This window comes from Bos indicus x Bos taurus, chromosome 8, assembly GCF_003369695.1.
Source record: "Bos indicus x Bos taurus breed Angus x Brahman F1 hybrid chromosome 8, Bos_hybrid_MaternalHap_v2.0, whole genome shotgun sequence".
Classification (NCBI taxonomy): Eukaryota; Metazoa; Chordata; class Mammalia; order Artiodactyla; family Bovidae; genus Bos; species Bos indicus x Bos taurus.
Window position 1 is genome coordinate 42,230,235 of NC_040083.1, and position 15,776 is coordinate 42,246,010.

At 43.7% G+C, this 15,776-nt stretch overlaps 1 protein-coding gene across 6 annotated transcripts in view; it reads right to left on the minus strand.

Moving 5' to 3' along the window:
• SMARCA2 (SWI/SNF related, matrix associated, actin dependent regulator of chromatin, subfamily a, member 2) overlaps positions 1-15,776 on the minus strand; it is a 179,726-nt gene that overhangs the window by 53,249 nt on the left and 110,701 nt on the right. For 5 of the 6 annotated variants that reach the window (XM_027549377.1, XM_027549379.1, XM_027549378.1 and 2 more), the window contains exon 27: positions 11,827-12,045. In XM_027549377.1, coding sequence (XP_027405178.1) covers positions 11,827-12,045 — 219 coding nt within the window. Of the gene's footprint in view, positions 1-9,861; positions 10,115-11,826; positions 12,046-15,776 lie in introns of those variants that run through there. The other variant, XM_027549382.1, reaches the window with a different exon arrangement.

Genomic DNA, 15,776 nt, shown 5'->3' on the forward strand with positions numbered 1-15,776 from the left:
AATTTCTCATGATTGTGACAATTCAACACTCTTTAACAGAAAGTAAGAAAGGCATCCATCTAAAAGGTACATGGCCTTATGCTTAAGATCACCATTTTCCATTGGACACTCTCTTGTACAAAAATAGAAATGAAAATCCAATTAATTTAGTACTTTCTATTTTGTCTTTTCAAAAGACAAAATAGAAAGTTTTGTCTAATCTAACGCAGGTTAGAAAGGTTTGTCTAATCTAACGCAGGTTAGATTAGATATGTCAATTTGGTTTTTGCTTAAAAAGAAATAAGGGCTTACGCTAGAAGACAGCTGTTGTAAAATCTATAAGAATTTCCAAGGAATAGCTGGATTGAAGCGATGGTTGTACTTTTATGCATATTTAAATACTCTTCATCAATGTGTTCTGAAATTAGAACAGAGCCTTTAAAATCTTGAAAAGCTCAAGAGCACTTATGTCAAAAGCACGTATCTTTAGAATTTTTTAAGAAATCTTTACATGAAGACACAGACCATGCACTTAATGGGAAAGAATGTCAGTTATTTCTACATTGATCCATATTTGTAAATAACACAGGATTCTACTGCCTTAACCAAAAAAACATGAAGTGTAAGCAAATACCCTCTCTGAGCCCTCATCTCTGGCTGGTACATTCACTTATTTACCAATATCTATGGAGAAGGCAATGGCACCCCACTCCAGTACTCTTGCCTGGAAAAATCCCATGGATGGAGGAGCCTGGTAGGCTGCAATCCATGAGGTCGCTAGGAGTCGGACACGACTGAGCGACTTCACTTTCAGTTTTCACTTTCATGCAAAGGAGAAGGAAATGGCAACCCACTCCAGTGTTCTTGCCTGGAGAATCCCAGGGACGGGGAGCCTAGTGGGCTGCCATCTATGGGGTCACACAGAGTCGGACATGACTGAAGCGACTTAGCATAGCATAGCATGGAGTGCTTACTGTGCACAAGGCATTGCCCTACTGCTGGGATACGGCTGTGGACTAGACAGGCGAGGACCCTGGCTTTCCTGGAGCTTGTACCAGTGGAAGAAGCCAATGACATAACCTTTAGACGGTGGCAAGGGCTGCAAAGAAGATTAACGCAGGTTATGCGACAGCTGCTGGCAGGGCCTGGCTCTTTAAGCTGGGGCAGTCGGGGAGGGTCTGTCTGGAAAGAGAGCACGAGGGCAAGGAGCTGGCCACATGGTAGTTAGGGAAGGAGCCTTGCTGGAAGTGTCCAGGAAGACAAGCCAGTGTGGCGGCCACCCAGAGAACAAGAGAAGAAGATGACATTCTAGGGCCAGGCAGAGGCCGGATGGCCATGGCCTTGGAAACCATGTTAAAGTGCCTGGATTCAATTATATACGCAGTGGGAGGCTGCTGGAGGGGTGATGTGGGGAGCGGGTCTGGGGGTAGGGGGTGGTCACAGCTGCAATCTGCTTTGGGAAGTGCCCTCCGACTTCTCTGAGGAGCCACCTGAACTGTCCTGAACAAAGAGGAAAGCTATTCTCTAAAACACCGGCAATCTGCAAGTGTCACATGCTTCCTTCAGCTCATGATGTTGGCCTCTAACGCTACAAGATCCAATCCTTCTTCCTTTTGTCAAAGTGGATGGGGGATGCACTGTGTTGTATTTTTCCTCCACTGGAGGCCAAGCAGGGTGGGGAGACCCTTGAGGAGCACAGGGGTGGCTGTTGGGGAGGCTTGGGTCTCCCAGAAGCATCCAAGAGATGAACGCTGTTGCCAACCATGTCTGGAGGTCACACCATGTGCCAAAGAGCAGCTGCCCTTCCATCCTCCAGAGTCTGAGGATGGGGGGAAGGGGAGAAATCATAAATAATGCCCCCAGAGATGTGACACTGAAAGTCTAGGGTGAAGGAGGATGGATATTTCTTAAACTCTACTGATTTCCTCAACAGTTAAAAGCCCTACAAGTCAGAACATCTCACAATCTGTTCTGATCTCTATTAATTCCCATCTGTGTACACTTGGAGACCTGCTCTTGACAAGCTCTTTAAGGTGGCTAAGTGTGCAATATTATCTCTAATAGCATCTCTCAAGTCTGGCTCTTAATTGCTCTAATAAGGCGGGCCAGCACGGTGAGGAACACTAGCTCAACAATTAACACTACTTTCCCTATGCTTGCACCGTGTGGAGCTCAACCTGCTCACCGTTCAATAAATGGGCGTTGAATGGAATGTGCTTTTTAACAGCCTCCCCCAATGGACCCACTGATCAGAAAGCAGGGGATGCTCATTACTAAAAGCACAGTAAAAAGGAAAAGGAAAGCAGCTTCATGTGATTTCCGAGGTTGTCTTTAGGTAGGTGGAGGGGACCCAGCACAGCAAAGAGAATCCAGCTCCACCCAGATCAAGAAACCAAGGTGACACACTGAGCTGGCAGCAGGGCCGGAATGCACAGACCAGCTTCCTGACTGCCAGCCCCCAGCCCTTCCTGCAGCCACGGAGGGTTAAGTAGAAAACCAGAGTCCAGAGAGTTTATAGCTGCATGAGTACAGGTTGGCTGGCTTGAGGTGAGTAAGCCTGTGCACATGCTCCATAACATACTCAGTAAGGAATCGTGTTGCCCTCCTTAATTCCATTAATGGTAAGGACGGGGGCCTCTTCACTCCTTTTACCTTTCTTCTGTAGGATTCAAGACACACAACAGAACTATTTTATTTCTTCTTTTCCTACCATCTAGGTATTCTCTGAAATAATTTAATACTTTTTCCTTAATAGCTAATTTTTTTTTTTTTTTGGTAATCATTAAATGCCAGGTTCTATGGTACACATATGCAAACTTCAGAAAATTATATGAAGGAGCTATGATTTTCCCATTTCTATAACAAAGCTACAGGAAGGTTACACTAGGCACCCCAGGTCACAGAGCAAAATAGGTGGAGCTGGGATTTAAAAAAGCCTGGTTCATCAGATTCCAAGGTTTAGTCTCTTAACCATGATCCTATATGCCCTTGAGAGGCAGCGATCAAAGATACAGTTGCGTCAGTAAAGTTCCCTGCTCTATCTCTAACTTCCTAAAACAGCTGTGCCCTCCCCAGCTCTCACTGGGAGAATGAAGTCATTTCACAGTGTATACCTGTCCCAAAACATTACATGGTACACCTTAAGGATATACATCTTTTGTCAAAAATAAACATATTTTTAAAAAAGATTTATTGTCGTAGCTTTATGGATTTAAAAAACAAAAACAAAAAAGAATGGGACAAGAACCAGATCTTGATTCAGAAGAGCAGCCATATTTCTAAAACATCTATCTCTAAGCATTATCTCTAAGATAATGTGAACTGATGTGGGCTCCTTAGTATCGGTATGCCAGGTCCAATTCCCATGGTTACTTTCAATGTCTGCGTTAGATTTCAGAGCTAAACCTGTATATCAAAAGGTTAAAACTTGAGACTAGAATTTCCAGGCATCACAGTTTTAAGAACCAATTGAAACAAGTCTCTGTCACTTCTCAGCCTTTAGTATTTAGTATTTTAGATGATCCTCTGAGGACACTTTCTTCCATTAAACCAACCCTATTGAGTTTTGACCAAAGGATACATATCAGATCCAATCGCTGTGAAAACAATCTAGCCCATTGATTTAAGAATAAAATAAAAAGTACATAAATTTATCAAAATTCATTTACTACGATCACATGTTTCCCCCAGACAATTCACAACTCTGATCACCATTAGTTAGTTCAGTACTTCCTCCTCAAGTGCTGAAGGACCTTGAATTTGGCAAAACCCAAATCCATTTGCTAGGGTCTTAGCTCTCCCTTGTGTATAAAAACGGAAATGCAGCTTGCTAGCCATTTTGCCCCAGTAAACTGACGATCCAATTTGAAAAGCTAAAAAATGCCACTTGGGAAAAGAAAAAGAAAATACAATTTTATGTCTTTTAAACAAAAAGCAAGGGAAGGTGATACAAAGTTACAAAACAAGAGAGGGGGGAAAAATACTAAAGGTATTACGCACATCATACTGTAGACGCTGCTGAGGCTGAAGCTCCAATACTTTGGCCACCTGATGTGAAGTCGACTGGAAAAGACCCAGGTGCTAGGAAAGACTGAAGGCAGGAGGAGAAGGGGACGACAGAGGATACGGTGGTTGGATGGCATCACCGATTCAATGGACATGAGTTTGAGCAAACTCTAGGAGACAGTGAAGGACAGGGAAGCCTGTCGTACTGCAGTCCATGGAGTCGCAAAGAGTCAGACACAACTTGGCAACTGAGCAACAACAGCAATACCTTAGATGAAGGACCCTCCCAAACCTTGCCAGTATAGAATAAAGTCTTTGGGGAGAAAAGGACGTCTTACAGAATCTCTGATGTTCTCAGCTGTGATTATACCTAGGAGACCCCAGCTCCTAATTTCAGGCTGTATCACATCATACTTAATCCAGCCCAAACAGAGGAGACATTATTCTGTTTCAAAGATTTCCTGAGAGAGAGGAAAAATTCTCTTCATATAAACCAGGAAATATTTTTTATTATTTCTCATTATATCTTTCAACAAAGTTTCAAATATCTTATTTAAAATCCCAACTTCTTTAAACTTTCTCAGTACTTTTTCCAGATCTTCGTGGCTAACTCTCGGTGGATTTCTCTGCCTTTTTCCCACGGAGGGTTTGGCAGAGGCTGCTTATAACGGAAAGCTGACTAACAGACCTCCTCCTTACTTGCACCCTGGTATAGCACAGCCTTTCAAGGCAGACAGGGAAACTCCACTAGGAGGTGTCACATTTTACTTCACTGATCTCCTCTACTATTTTATGGTTCAGGAGTCTCTTACTCTGTTATCTCCACTGCGCACTGTGGGAAGGGGAGACCCCACCAAAAATTCCTTTGGTGGTCAGTCCCTGGTGGCTCAGCGGTAAAGAATCCACCTGCCAATGCTGGAGACACAGGTTCAACCCCTGGGTTAGGAAGATCCCCTGAAGTAGGAAATGGCAACCCTCTCTAGTATTTTTGTCTGGGAAATCCCATGGACAGAAGGAGCCTGGAGAGCTACAGCTCGTGGGTTTGCAAAACAGTCGGACAGGACTTAGCACCTAAACACACATACAGACCTAACTATCGAGATGTCACTCTGGCACCAAAATTGTGGGAAACTCAAGCTCTTCTCTGGTGACAGACTGGTTGAGGGGAAAAAGATGTTCTGTGCTGCCTTTCCTTAAGGTCTGGAAATCCTAGGGCTTCTAAAACTAGCTGTCTCTCTTGGGAGACTGAAAGATCCGAGAATGTGAGTCTTAGCCCCATTATTTAGATAACATGGTCTGGGGCCCGACAGTGCAGGGCACTGTAGGAACAGAGCTCATATCATCACCAGGAGCTTACAAAACCAAAAGAAACATCCTTACACTCATATGTAAGGACCGCACCATAAGAAGAGACCCCACCAAGTAAGGAACCTTTTCAAATGACAGTTTCGAGGCATCAGATCCACTGTGAAACAAAAGCAGACTCCAAAGTTCCTTCCCTCTGTCAGGCTGGCAATGAAATATTATACAGAGCACATCATTTAGACTGCATTCCAATTATCCTCAAGTGCTGCAGGGCACAAATCACTCACTCGGCAATTAAATAAATTCTGGGATGTCACTAAATGTTTAGGAAGGGAAGGATTCTGAAGTTGGCAGAAGGACCAAAGGAACAGGAAGAATAGGAAAGCCAGGCATTCCATCATTCACCCTCCGCCCACTGTTAAGCTTTACAGACACCCCAGTTTTATGGGGCTCCCGCCTCAGTCATGATTATGATACTAGGAACAGCACAGCCCGTGCATGTTAGAAACACCTGGCCCAACGGGCTCATCCGACGTCTGCCAATTTAGGTCTATGAATGCCTGCCCTCAAAGATGTTTTTCCAAGAAATTATCAACATGAGCCAATTATTGGTTATGTGGAAACACACACACACAATACAGTTGAGCACTGTTACCACTGTGGGTACTCCATGGGAAAGCTATAAAATGGTAATTGACATAATACTTTTAAAACCACATTAATATTCTCTTCCATACTTTCTCAAGGGATCATTCCTTGTTCAGGGGAGCCACCTATTGCCTTGAGTAGGATTAGGGCAAAGTTAATATGCAAAGACAAAAAAAGACAAAACACCACCACTGACTTCCACAACAGGACTTGTGGTCCTACCAGCAGACAGCAGTCTAAACCAGGCTGTTGGAGAGGAGTTTCCTCAATTCTGAAGGCTCTTTGCAATTAGGAGGGGAGACTGCTGAACAGGGATCCCCAGAACCGCTCTAGAAGCCACAGTGAAGAGCACCACGGCCAGGCCATGTGTGTATGGGAAGTTGCAATGTGACAGGAAGGCAGGATAGGGAGCCTTTTGCCCAGGAGGAAAAGGGGGTTAAGAGGAAGAGAGGTAAGACATGAGCCCTGAGGACTTTGTTACCTGTAGTATAAGCCGCTGCGCCAGCTCCCTCCATAGGGAGGAGATTCCAATGATGACTCTGCACACGGAAGCTCTGTGGAGCTTGCTGGTTGGTGTGTACACTGCTGTGCCAGGAGGGGTGCCGTCTGGTTCCATGGGGTGAGGGCAGGGAAGCTGGGTACCCTCCCTGAGACCATCCTGTGTGCTACTTCATTTGGTTGGCCCTCCCAATTTGTATCCTTCATAACAAAGCTGTAACCACCAGAGGTACTTTCTGGATCCACTATAGCAAATTACTGAACCCGAGAGAGTCATGAGAACCCCCTGAATTTAGAGTCAGTCGGTCAGTAGTGCAGGTGGCCCAGGGATCCCCGCAGTGCGGCTGGCCACCAAAGTAAGCCCGGTCTTACTGGGGACTAAGCCCTTTAACTTGTGGGGTCTAAGTCCAGGTAGTTCAATACACCTAGCTAGGGCAATACACCTAGCTAGGGCTGAATGGAATATTCACTCTTCAGGCCCCAAACCTGGTATATTTTGCGGGGGCAGTGCAGGGAACAAGAGGAATGAGGCAGCAAAGATGCCCAGAGGTAGATTTACTATGAAGACCATGGAGTGTGGACTTTAGGATTCTCACTTTACCAGCACCTCCCAAGGCTCCAGGAAGGTCCCTCACAGTGCATTCATATAGTCAGATACTTTGACAGATATTGCAAAAGTAAGGCATTTTTGTATCACTTGTTTTAAAGAGCTTCCTGACTCACCCAACTATCAAATTCTAGAAGCTTCAGGCTTGACAACTCCCTGGTGGTGAGACTGTGATTTTTTTTTTTTTTTTACAAAATGGGGCTGGACTCTCCTGGATGCTCCAGCACACTGGGAAGAAAGCAACTAAGAGCTTTCAGATTCCCAACTAGAGCGCAAAAGAGCTGAGAGCACTAAGAGACCAGAGAAGCGGAGCGTCTTCATGAGATTTCAGGAAAGCTGACCAATGGAGACTGGGTAGGACCCCAGACTTTAACAGCACATGTCATCACAGACACCAGAAGATGGGACTGGCTGCATGTCACGACCTCCAGCGACAGGACAGACTGGGAGTCCTGTGCTGAGCCCAGCAGAGACGCACAGGACAGGGCACCTGCCCCAGCGTCATGATAAAACCCCAGCATCTACCTTTATCCAGATGCCATCTTGGGAAGGAAGATGGCCAGGAACCCCTACAAGGGGAGAAAAACATCCCACGGGAGGCATGGATGTTGACCTGACTATCCCCAAAAGACGAAGTTCACTTGAGACTGCCTAACACCAAAGAAATTAAGGTTTCCTCAATGGAGACAGAAATTTCAAAACAACTTTAAAAACCTTAAAAAAAAAAAAAAAAGTCAAATTGAGCTTTGTTTGAAATTGTGATCCTCTTCACTTAAAATAACATGAACACAGAAAAATTTTTTAAATCTTCCAACTCAACAGATTGTCTAAAGGACACTGTGGGAATTTTTAGCATACTATGATTATAAAATAAAATTTGTTTGTGATGAAACCATAATAAAATTTTCAAAGAAAATGGCCGTAGCACTTCAATTCAACCTAAGTGTTCTGAGGCAGACACTGCAATCTTGTCACCAAAATCCTACCTTCCTGGGCTCACAGCCAGACCACAGTTCTCAGCCGCCCTTATAGCTAACGTGGTCCCAGGATGGCGTTCTACCTAATGGGATGTGAGCGGAAGTCACGGAGGCCTATTCACTTAGAGTCCTTAGAACTCAGCACATACTACTCTCTGTGGTGTTCCCCGATTCTGGCTCAAGGGGATGGAGATGCTGAGGCTTGACAGAGTCCCTCCAGCCTCGATCCCTGAACAGCCCAGGGTGGAACGGTTGCTTCTACCAACCAGAAACACCCACCTTCAATTTTTACCTGAGAAATACAATTCTACTTACTCTTTTGGACAGGCCCCTGAATAGGGCAGGTTTAGGTCCATCTACTGCCGAGGTGAACACTACCTGGGGCAATGTTCTCACACATCAATCCTGGGCTATTTCATGTGGCAACCAATGAAATCAATGGGCCTTACTATTTGCACACGGAAGTCCAACCAAGATGCAGCATGTTAATCAATCGGGAAGGCAGGTATGTCAACAATGACCAAGAAAACTAGCAAGTTGTGTTCGATCTGTTACAGAAGAATAGGCCAAGAAAAGTGAGAGTATGAGGAGAAATGTGATTAGTGTTTACTCTTGAAGGGATCAAAGGTGTGGTGGCAATTAAGCTGGGCCCTGGAGGATGAGGGAAGTGCCAAAGAAAGAGGAATGTAGGGAAGTTCATTCTAACGGCATTTGAGTCCTCAAACGTTTCATCCAGTGGGAGCTGATGCTAAAAACAGAAAAAATATTGTTCTGTTCACCCCCAGGGAATAGGATCAGGACCAGCGAGCAGCAGCTATAAGGAAAGAGGATTCTGTTCAAAGGGAAGAAGAACTAACAGTTGGGGCTGACCACTGGAAGGGCTGTGCAGACAAAAGGCAGAGTGTCTCCTCTATGGATGGTCAGCCTCTTGGCACAGGTGCCGTGGAGGATGTGATTTAAGTGTAGGACAGGGAGCTGTTCCACTGAGCTGTCTTCCAACTCAGGGACTCTATGTATCTCCGATGCCTCTGCCAAGCCGGCTTTGCACAACATTTCCAGGAGGGAGAATTATTTTAGCCCTGTTACAGCATTTCTTATAGAACAGTCTTTGCCAAGTTCCCTTTCAAGGCTGCGTTGCTTAGGTTCACCCAGTGTGTTCAATCATCAGCCAGTGGAGAACATCTCTGCACATTAGGCCCACGAGAGCCCCTTGCATAAAATTTTATTATCAAGAAAGAGCTTAATAAGCTGATATTAAACAGGATGGCCGCTGGTGAACAAGTAAACAAACGATGGACGGTAAGCATTTGTTTGAACGCCGAGGCCATGCAGCATCCCGCGTTAATCCCACGGCCTGGTCAATGGCAAGTTATCAACTCACGCTGAATATGGAGACACAGTTTCCAAGAGATGGGATTACAAAAAGGCATATTACAATAAAGCTGCCCTGAGAACAGTTTTATCCTTCTTGGGTGACTTGGTATCTTGCGAGGCACCTTAAGGTGAAAATTATGAACATCAATTTCATAGCATAGTTTTGTAAAACAAACTAGTTTTCCATTTTTAGACATACATGTTCCTTTCATTCAGTTCAGTTCAGTCACTCAGTCGTGTCCGACTCTTTGCGACCCTGTGAATCGCAGCACGCCAGGCCTCCCTGTCCATCACCAACTCCCAGAGTTCACCCAGACTCACATCCATCGAGTCAGTGATGCCATCCAGCCATCTCATCCTCTGTTGTCCCCTTCTCCTCCTGCCCCCAATCCCTCCCAGCATCACAGTCTTTTCCAATGAGTCAACTCTTCGCATGAGGTGGCCAAAGTATTGGAGTTTCAGCTTTAGCATCATTCCTTCCAAAGAAATCCCAGGGCTGATCTCCTTCAGAATGGACCGGTTGGCAAAAGAATGTGAACCGAGTGAAGAAACACTAGACCAAAAAAAAAAGGAAGTCTACAAGATACACAATACTACCCTAACATGACTGGTAAATTAGTAACTTTCCACTTTCTTCTTATAAGTTTATCACTTCATCTTCAGAAGCGTTCATGGAGTTTCTACCGTGTGGCAGCACAGCGCTCATCGCGAGTGGTATAAACTGAAGAAGAGAAAAAATGAGGTATTCTAACCTTGAAAACTTTCTAGGATTCATAACACTATTTACTTGAAGAGCATTTTCCATTGATTATTCAAAAAAGGATACATTCAGCTACCTTCTTGCCCAATAAACAAGATTATTTTGCTTGTAGTGTCTGGAAATTATACATTTATAAGACAGACTTTAAAATGCTGGCCTAGGTTCTTGTCTCATTTCCTATAATAATATCCAGGTAGTTAATTTATTGCTCACATAAAAGAGAATGGGAAAAGAATTTCCCCTAGCTCAGAAATGAGTATTAAGCAAAAACTCTTCCAATTAGCGAATGGATCTTAATTATGCAACTACAACCTCACAACAGTGAAACAAAAGAAACTCACAAAACCATACTCTGAGGCCACTGGAATGCCTGGATGTGACAGTAAAATCACCACACAAAAGTTACATTTCACATGTCACAGTTCACCCATAGAGATAAGCCATGCTTTCCTTGTCCCTTTCTTCTCAGGATACCACAGACGTCAATCTTTTCAAAATTCAGATCATTCTCTCTCATCATACGACAGCCTGAGTAAATCACCTCTCAAGTGGGGCCGAGACCTGTCTGCCTGTGTTATCCAATCTCAAAACTCTTCCTCCGTGGCCCTCCCACCCACCTACCTACTTACAGCCTGGGTCCTAAAATCCACGTTTTACAAAGCTTGGGAACCGCATTCCCTTCTGATAAAATGAACAACTCACAAAAACAGCTTCTATTTTGTTTGGTTTTCACCCAACCATGCTTACTATTTCCAGCACGCATTTACCGGCCCTGCCTGGAATGCACATCCCAGCCTGTTCTGTCTGCCTTGGTTCTAAGTCTGTGCCCAAAAACGAAAGTGCGGCTAAACCTTCAAAGGGAACAGTCATGCTCACCTGGGCATTCACACACGTGGCTCCTAGGAGCAGTTGGATATTTCTGTGCTCAAACAGTCTGAGATCACAGACCTCAGTCAAAACGAGGAATCGACATTTTCCAAAGCAGGGAAACGAAAAACAATCCAAACTATAGAATACCATTTCCAAGTGTCAGTGACCCAAGTCCCAGGCCCAGGCTGCATCTGCAAGGGACGGATCAGATCAAGCCAACACCAGGCTCCCAAATGCATCAGCATTCACTGATTCTGTTGTTTCTAGCCAGCTGTGCAACCTTGCAGAGTCACCTAACCTCTCTGGACCTCAGCAAAACCAAGAGTACAAAGGCACCTTCCAGCGCTAATGTTATGTGCGTCTAGGAAGCCGCCGTGTAGTCAGGAGAGGCTGCTGTCCTGAGTTCTCTCAGCAAGACCTGCAAAGGTGAAACTCCGATCAAAGAACATAAAATGAGGGGGAACAACGAAAAAGACTTCAAAAGCCCACTTCCACATTTTGATTCTAACTCCAAGTGAGGCATGACCAGGCAATCACAAGTCATAAAACATTAGCGGGTCTCATAGCTCTCATAATCCTATGTTTCCAGTGACCAAGTCTGCTCTCGCAAAACAACTCCTCATTATCTTCCAATGAATTGCAGAATGACTCCGCTGCAAGAGCAAAATGACTTTTCTGTGTTCAAGAGCCCCTTCTCTTCATAGGGGCAACCAGTCCACCTCAAACGGGTCCAGCCACAGGCCTCTGATTTCACCGAGCCAACAACGCCCCACAGAGCAGGAAGTCGAGAAAGTCACACCTACCCTCAGCCACTGCTTCTCCGTGAGGGCATCGCTGTAGTCCACGTCCCGCCGCTGGCGAGACCCCCTCCCAAAGATCTTCTCCTCCTCCTCTTCACACGTCAGCCGTTCCACCTCGGCGTCATCTTTAATAATCCACGAGGGCAGCTCGTCTTCCTCCATCAGGCGGGGCTTGCGTTTCGGGTTCCGGGCATCCTCTCTCCGCCGGTCCATGTCCATGCGCTGGAAGGATGAACAGAAGTCTCACCAAAAGGCAAGGGGATTCTGTACAGTGTAGACTTAGCAACAGGTAAGTCTCTTTGCAAGTCACCTCCTATGGCTGCAGGGCCCCTTCGGCATCCCCCACGGAGCTTCTGTGCTCTGACTTGTTCTAGCTCATCCCTAAGGCCAAAATCTCTTCCCTTCCCCTGTACCCATCTTTGAAATTTACTTAAGTACTTAAAAAAAATACTCCTTAAAAAATTCCTTTTCTTAGTTTATGTGGGTGCAAAAGCTCCCCCTTAAGTAACACTGAGAAAATTCAAATTGGGGGTGTATTTTAAAAATATAACAGCAGAAATTGATATAATATTATTATAAATCAACTATTTCAATTTTTTAAAAAATGAGTTAAAAATATGAGCCCTGGTGATACAACTCATTGCTGCACTGGTGTAAAAGTATTCTTCAGGAATATAAAATAGAAAGTTCATTAAGAAAATTTCCTGTACCTCAACAGGGCTCATGCTTTTAATCAGACAACCAGGAAGAGTTAGTCATCAAGTGTCACTATAAAATAGCCACCCTCAGTTGGACTTGGACATGTGAGCACATAACTGGTTTATTAGTCAGTCAGTCGTGAATGTCTTCAATTTTCAGTGTACCCTGGGCTCTGGCAGAGGAATGTCCCTCAGTTCTTCAAGTTTCAAAAAGCTTAGCTCTTATGAAAATATTATGCCACAGAGTGACAGATGTCAAAGGAAATCTCATCTCAACTGATGTAAGTGAAGTGGCTTCCTTTCAACAGTCTTCAAAATGCCTATATCCCCAGGTCCTATTTTCCTTTTTAAAAATCCAGTGCACTAGTAAATAAAGTGCCATGTATTTGCCTTTAACCTGTAACTAAAGAATGTGATGGTTAAAAAAAGCAAAACCTCCACTGAATTGCTGTATACATTCGTTATATGTGTCTATCACTGGCGAGACCATTTCTACAACAAACAGACCATTAACCATTAAATGATTTACCTTTTCCCTCTTCCTTCAGCTCTACTGTACTGAAATGAGAATTCAATATTAATTTTTTCTTAAGTGCTAAAACTGGTAACAGGATATAAAAGAAATTTCTGTTCAAGTCCAAACGGGATCTCTAGAATCTATTTAAAGTTCAGAGTTCCTTAAACTAGGCTTCAGCATTTTTGGAAATCATTAACTTCCCAAGATGGGCTGGGCTTGGAGCATGGCAGAGTCCCATCGGTAGATAAATGTGGCCGTCCTGTTCTGTCATCTGCTATAGTTAGCTGGAGAGGTTGCTCTTAATCCTGCCTCCTAATGCTCTGGTATCAGAAACGGGATCCAACAAACCTTTGGAATCAGCACACAGAGGATGCTTAGTTAACAGTGCAATCTAAACAGGGGCCTGAGGTCATTTCCTAATAGTTATTAGATAGTATTCAAGAAAAATCATTTTTTGTTAAGGCACTGTACGGAGACAGCAAAACATCACCACTTCAGTTTTTGGTTATATGATTAGCATTTCCCATACCAATGACTTATGCCATGCTGCTGCTGCTGAATCACTTCAGTCGTGTCCGACTCTGTGCGATCCCATAGACGGCAGCCCACCAGGTTCCCCTGTCCCTGGGATTCTCCAGGCAAGAACACTGGAGTGGGTTGCCATTTCCTTCTCCAGTGCATGAAAGTGAAAAGTGAAAGTTAAGTCGCTCAGTCGTGTCCGACCCTCAGCGACCCCATGGACTGCAGCCTACCAGGCTCCTCCATCCATGGGATTTTCCAGGCAAGAGTACTGGAGTGGGGTGCCATTGCCTTCTCCGTTATGCCATGCATTAGTCCACAAATGAGAAAATAATTCTCTTCTAATATAAAAGAAAATAAATTGCACTGCTTTTTTTTTCTTGTAGAAAGAATGCAAAAAAATTTTTTGATGAAATTTTTAATAAGATTAAAGTTCTTATGACTGTAACTCTTCCCAAAGATTTCTACTTACAGAAGACAAGTACAAAATATGAAGTTCATATGCAAGTAAGATTAATTTATCATTTAGCTATTACATGAATATGTTTTGTCTTAACACCCAATAACCTTATGCTAATGTGTATGATTATTTTTAAGGGGAAATAATAATGCCTCTGTAGGGAACAGAGCAGCTTAAAAGCTTTCTAAAGCTTTTAAAATGTTAGTATGTAGGCACAACGTTTCAGACATGAATCTTGGCCTGTCAAAAATCTCTTTTAGTTAAAATTCATAGGTAATCAGTATAAGAGATAACTTTCTGAAGTCAGTTTTGGAACGAGACAACAAGAAAAAATATTCAAAATAAAGGTTTTATTTTAAAGAGATTATCTGCATAAAGTATATTATTTAACTACGGTGCCTAGGATACAAAAATCAAGTAATATGTCTGTTTTACTATATGGTCTTCCCTGGTGGCTCAGACAGTAAAGAATCCGCCTGCAATGAGGGAGACCTGGATTTGATCCCTGAATTGGGAAGATCCCCTGGAGGAGGGCATAGCAACACACTCCAGTATTCTTGCCTGGAGAATCCCCATGGACAGAGGAGCCTGGCAGAGCTAACTTAAAAAAAAAAACAGTGGATTAAGAGTTTAAAATTTTGAATTCCAAATCTAGCTCACATTCCATTCTTGTTTCTCACTGCAGTTTTTAATCTGAACTGGCAAGGATTCAATTTGATTTCCTGCCCCCTGGTGGAGGTGCTAATGAATAGTGAATTGGCCAAAGGCAGCAGGCTGATTAAAAGACTTTAAAAAACCAACACAAGGCAAACCAAACCAAACCAAAGCAAACCAAAAATCTGTATTATCCAAAAATGAGAAGTCAACCTTTAAGAAACCAGCACATGTTGACAAAATGAAAATGCCCACAGAAAAGCCTTCCATAGCCAGCTTCACCTGTTCCCAGTTAAAAGAAGGCTGAGCCTTGGCCAGACATCCAATCTTTTTTCTTTTTTCCGAGGCTTTCAATTTTTACAAATACCCAGCCAGAAAGGCAGAAAAGAGAAGTACTCCTTTTCCCTTATCTCCCGGCTGCTGATGGAAACCTCCATCTCTGGGCCTAATCTGATTTGAATAATGGCAGATAGCTTATCCTTTCCAAGGGCCTCAAGAGTGTCTGAGGCTATAGCGGTACTGAATTATTGCCAATCAGTGATCAGCCAAGGAAGCTGAAGGCCTCTTGCCTCGGTGTTCCCCAGTCATCTACATTTTAATAAGCTCCTCAAGGAGAGAAAGGATTAGTCTATTTCCTAAGTGTATCTCTAATCTCCCCAAACAGAGAATAATCTACAAAGGTGGTGATCGGCAGTCTGAGTTAAGAAATTTAGGTTTTATAAACACCCTGTGTTGACCATGCTGGTAAAGTCTTCTTTCTGTCATTTTTCTTCAAAGTGGCCTTACTATGGGTAGGATCGTTCATTTTATAGGGCAGGGGGAGAGTGAGCATCCCAGGGTAGGAGCTAGTCCTGTGGCTACCTAAAAATTTCCTGAGAAAGAATTAACTGTCCTTTATCTTGAATCATGGTGTGTGAGCACAATCATTGTTCCCAAGACAAAAGTCACAAAAATAACGTAAGCTTTCACACAGCTGGGACTCCCTTCTCAGACTGTCTAGGCTGAAGAGGTGGAAATTGCAAACTCTGTGGGTCATATTTGGCCCAGGGTCATATTTTACTTGGCTTGAAGTGTTAAAGTATAATAAAAAAAATCTAATTTAGTT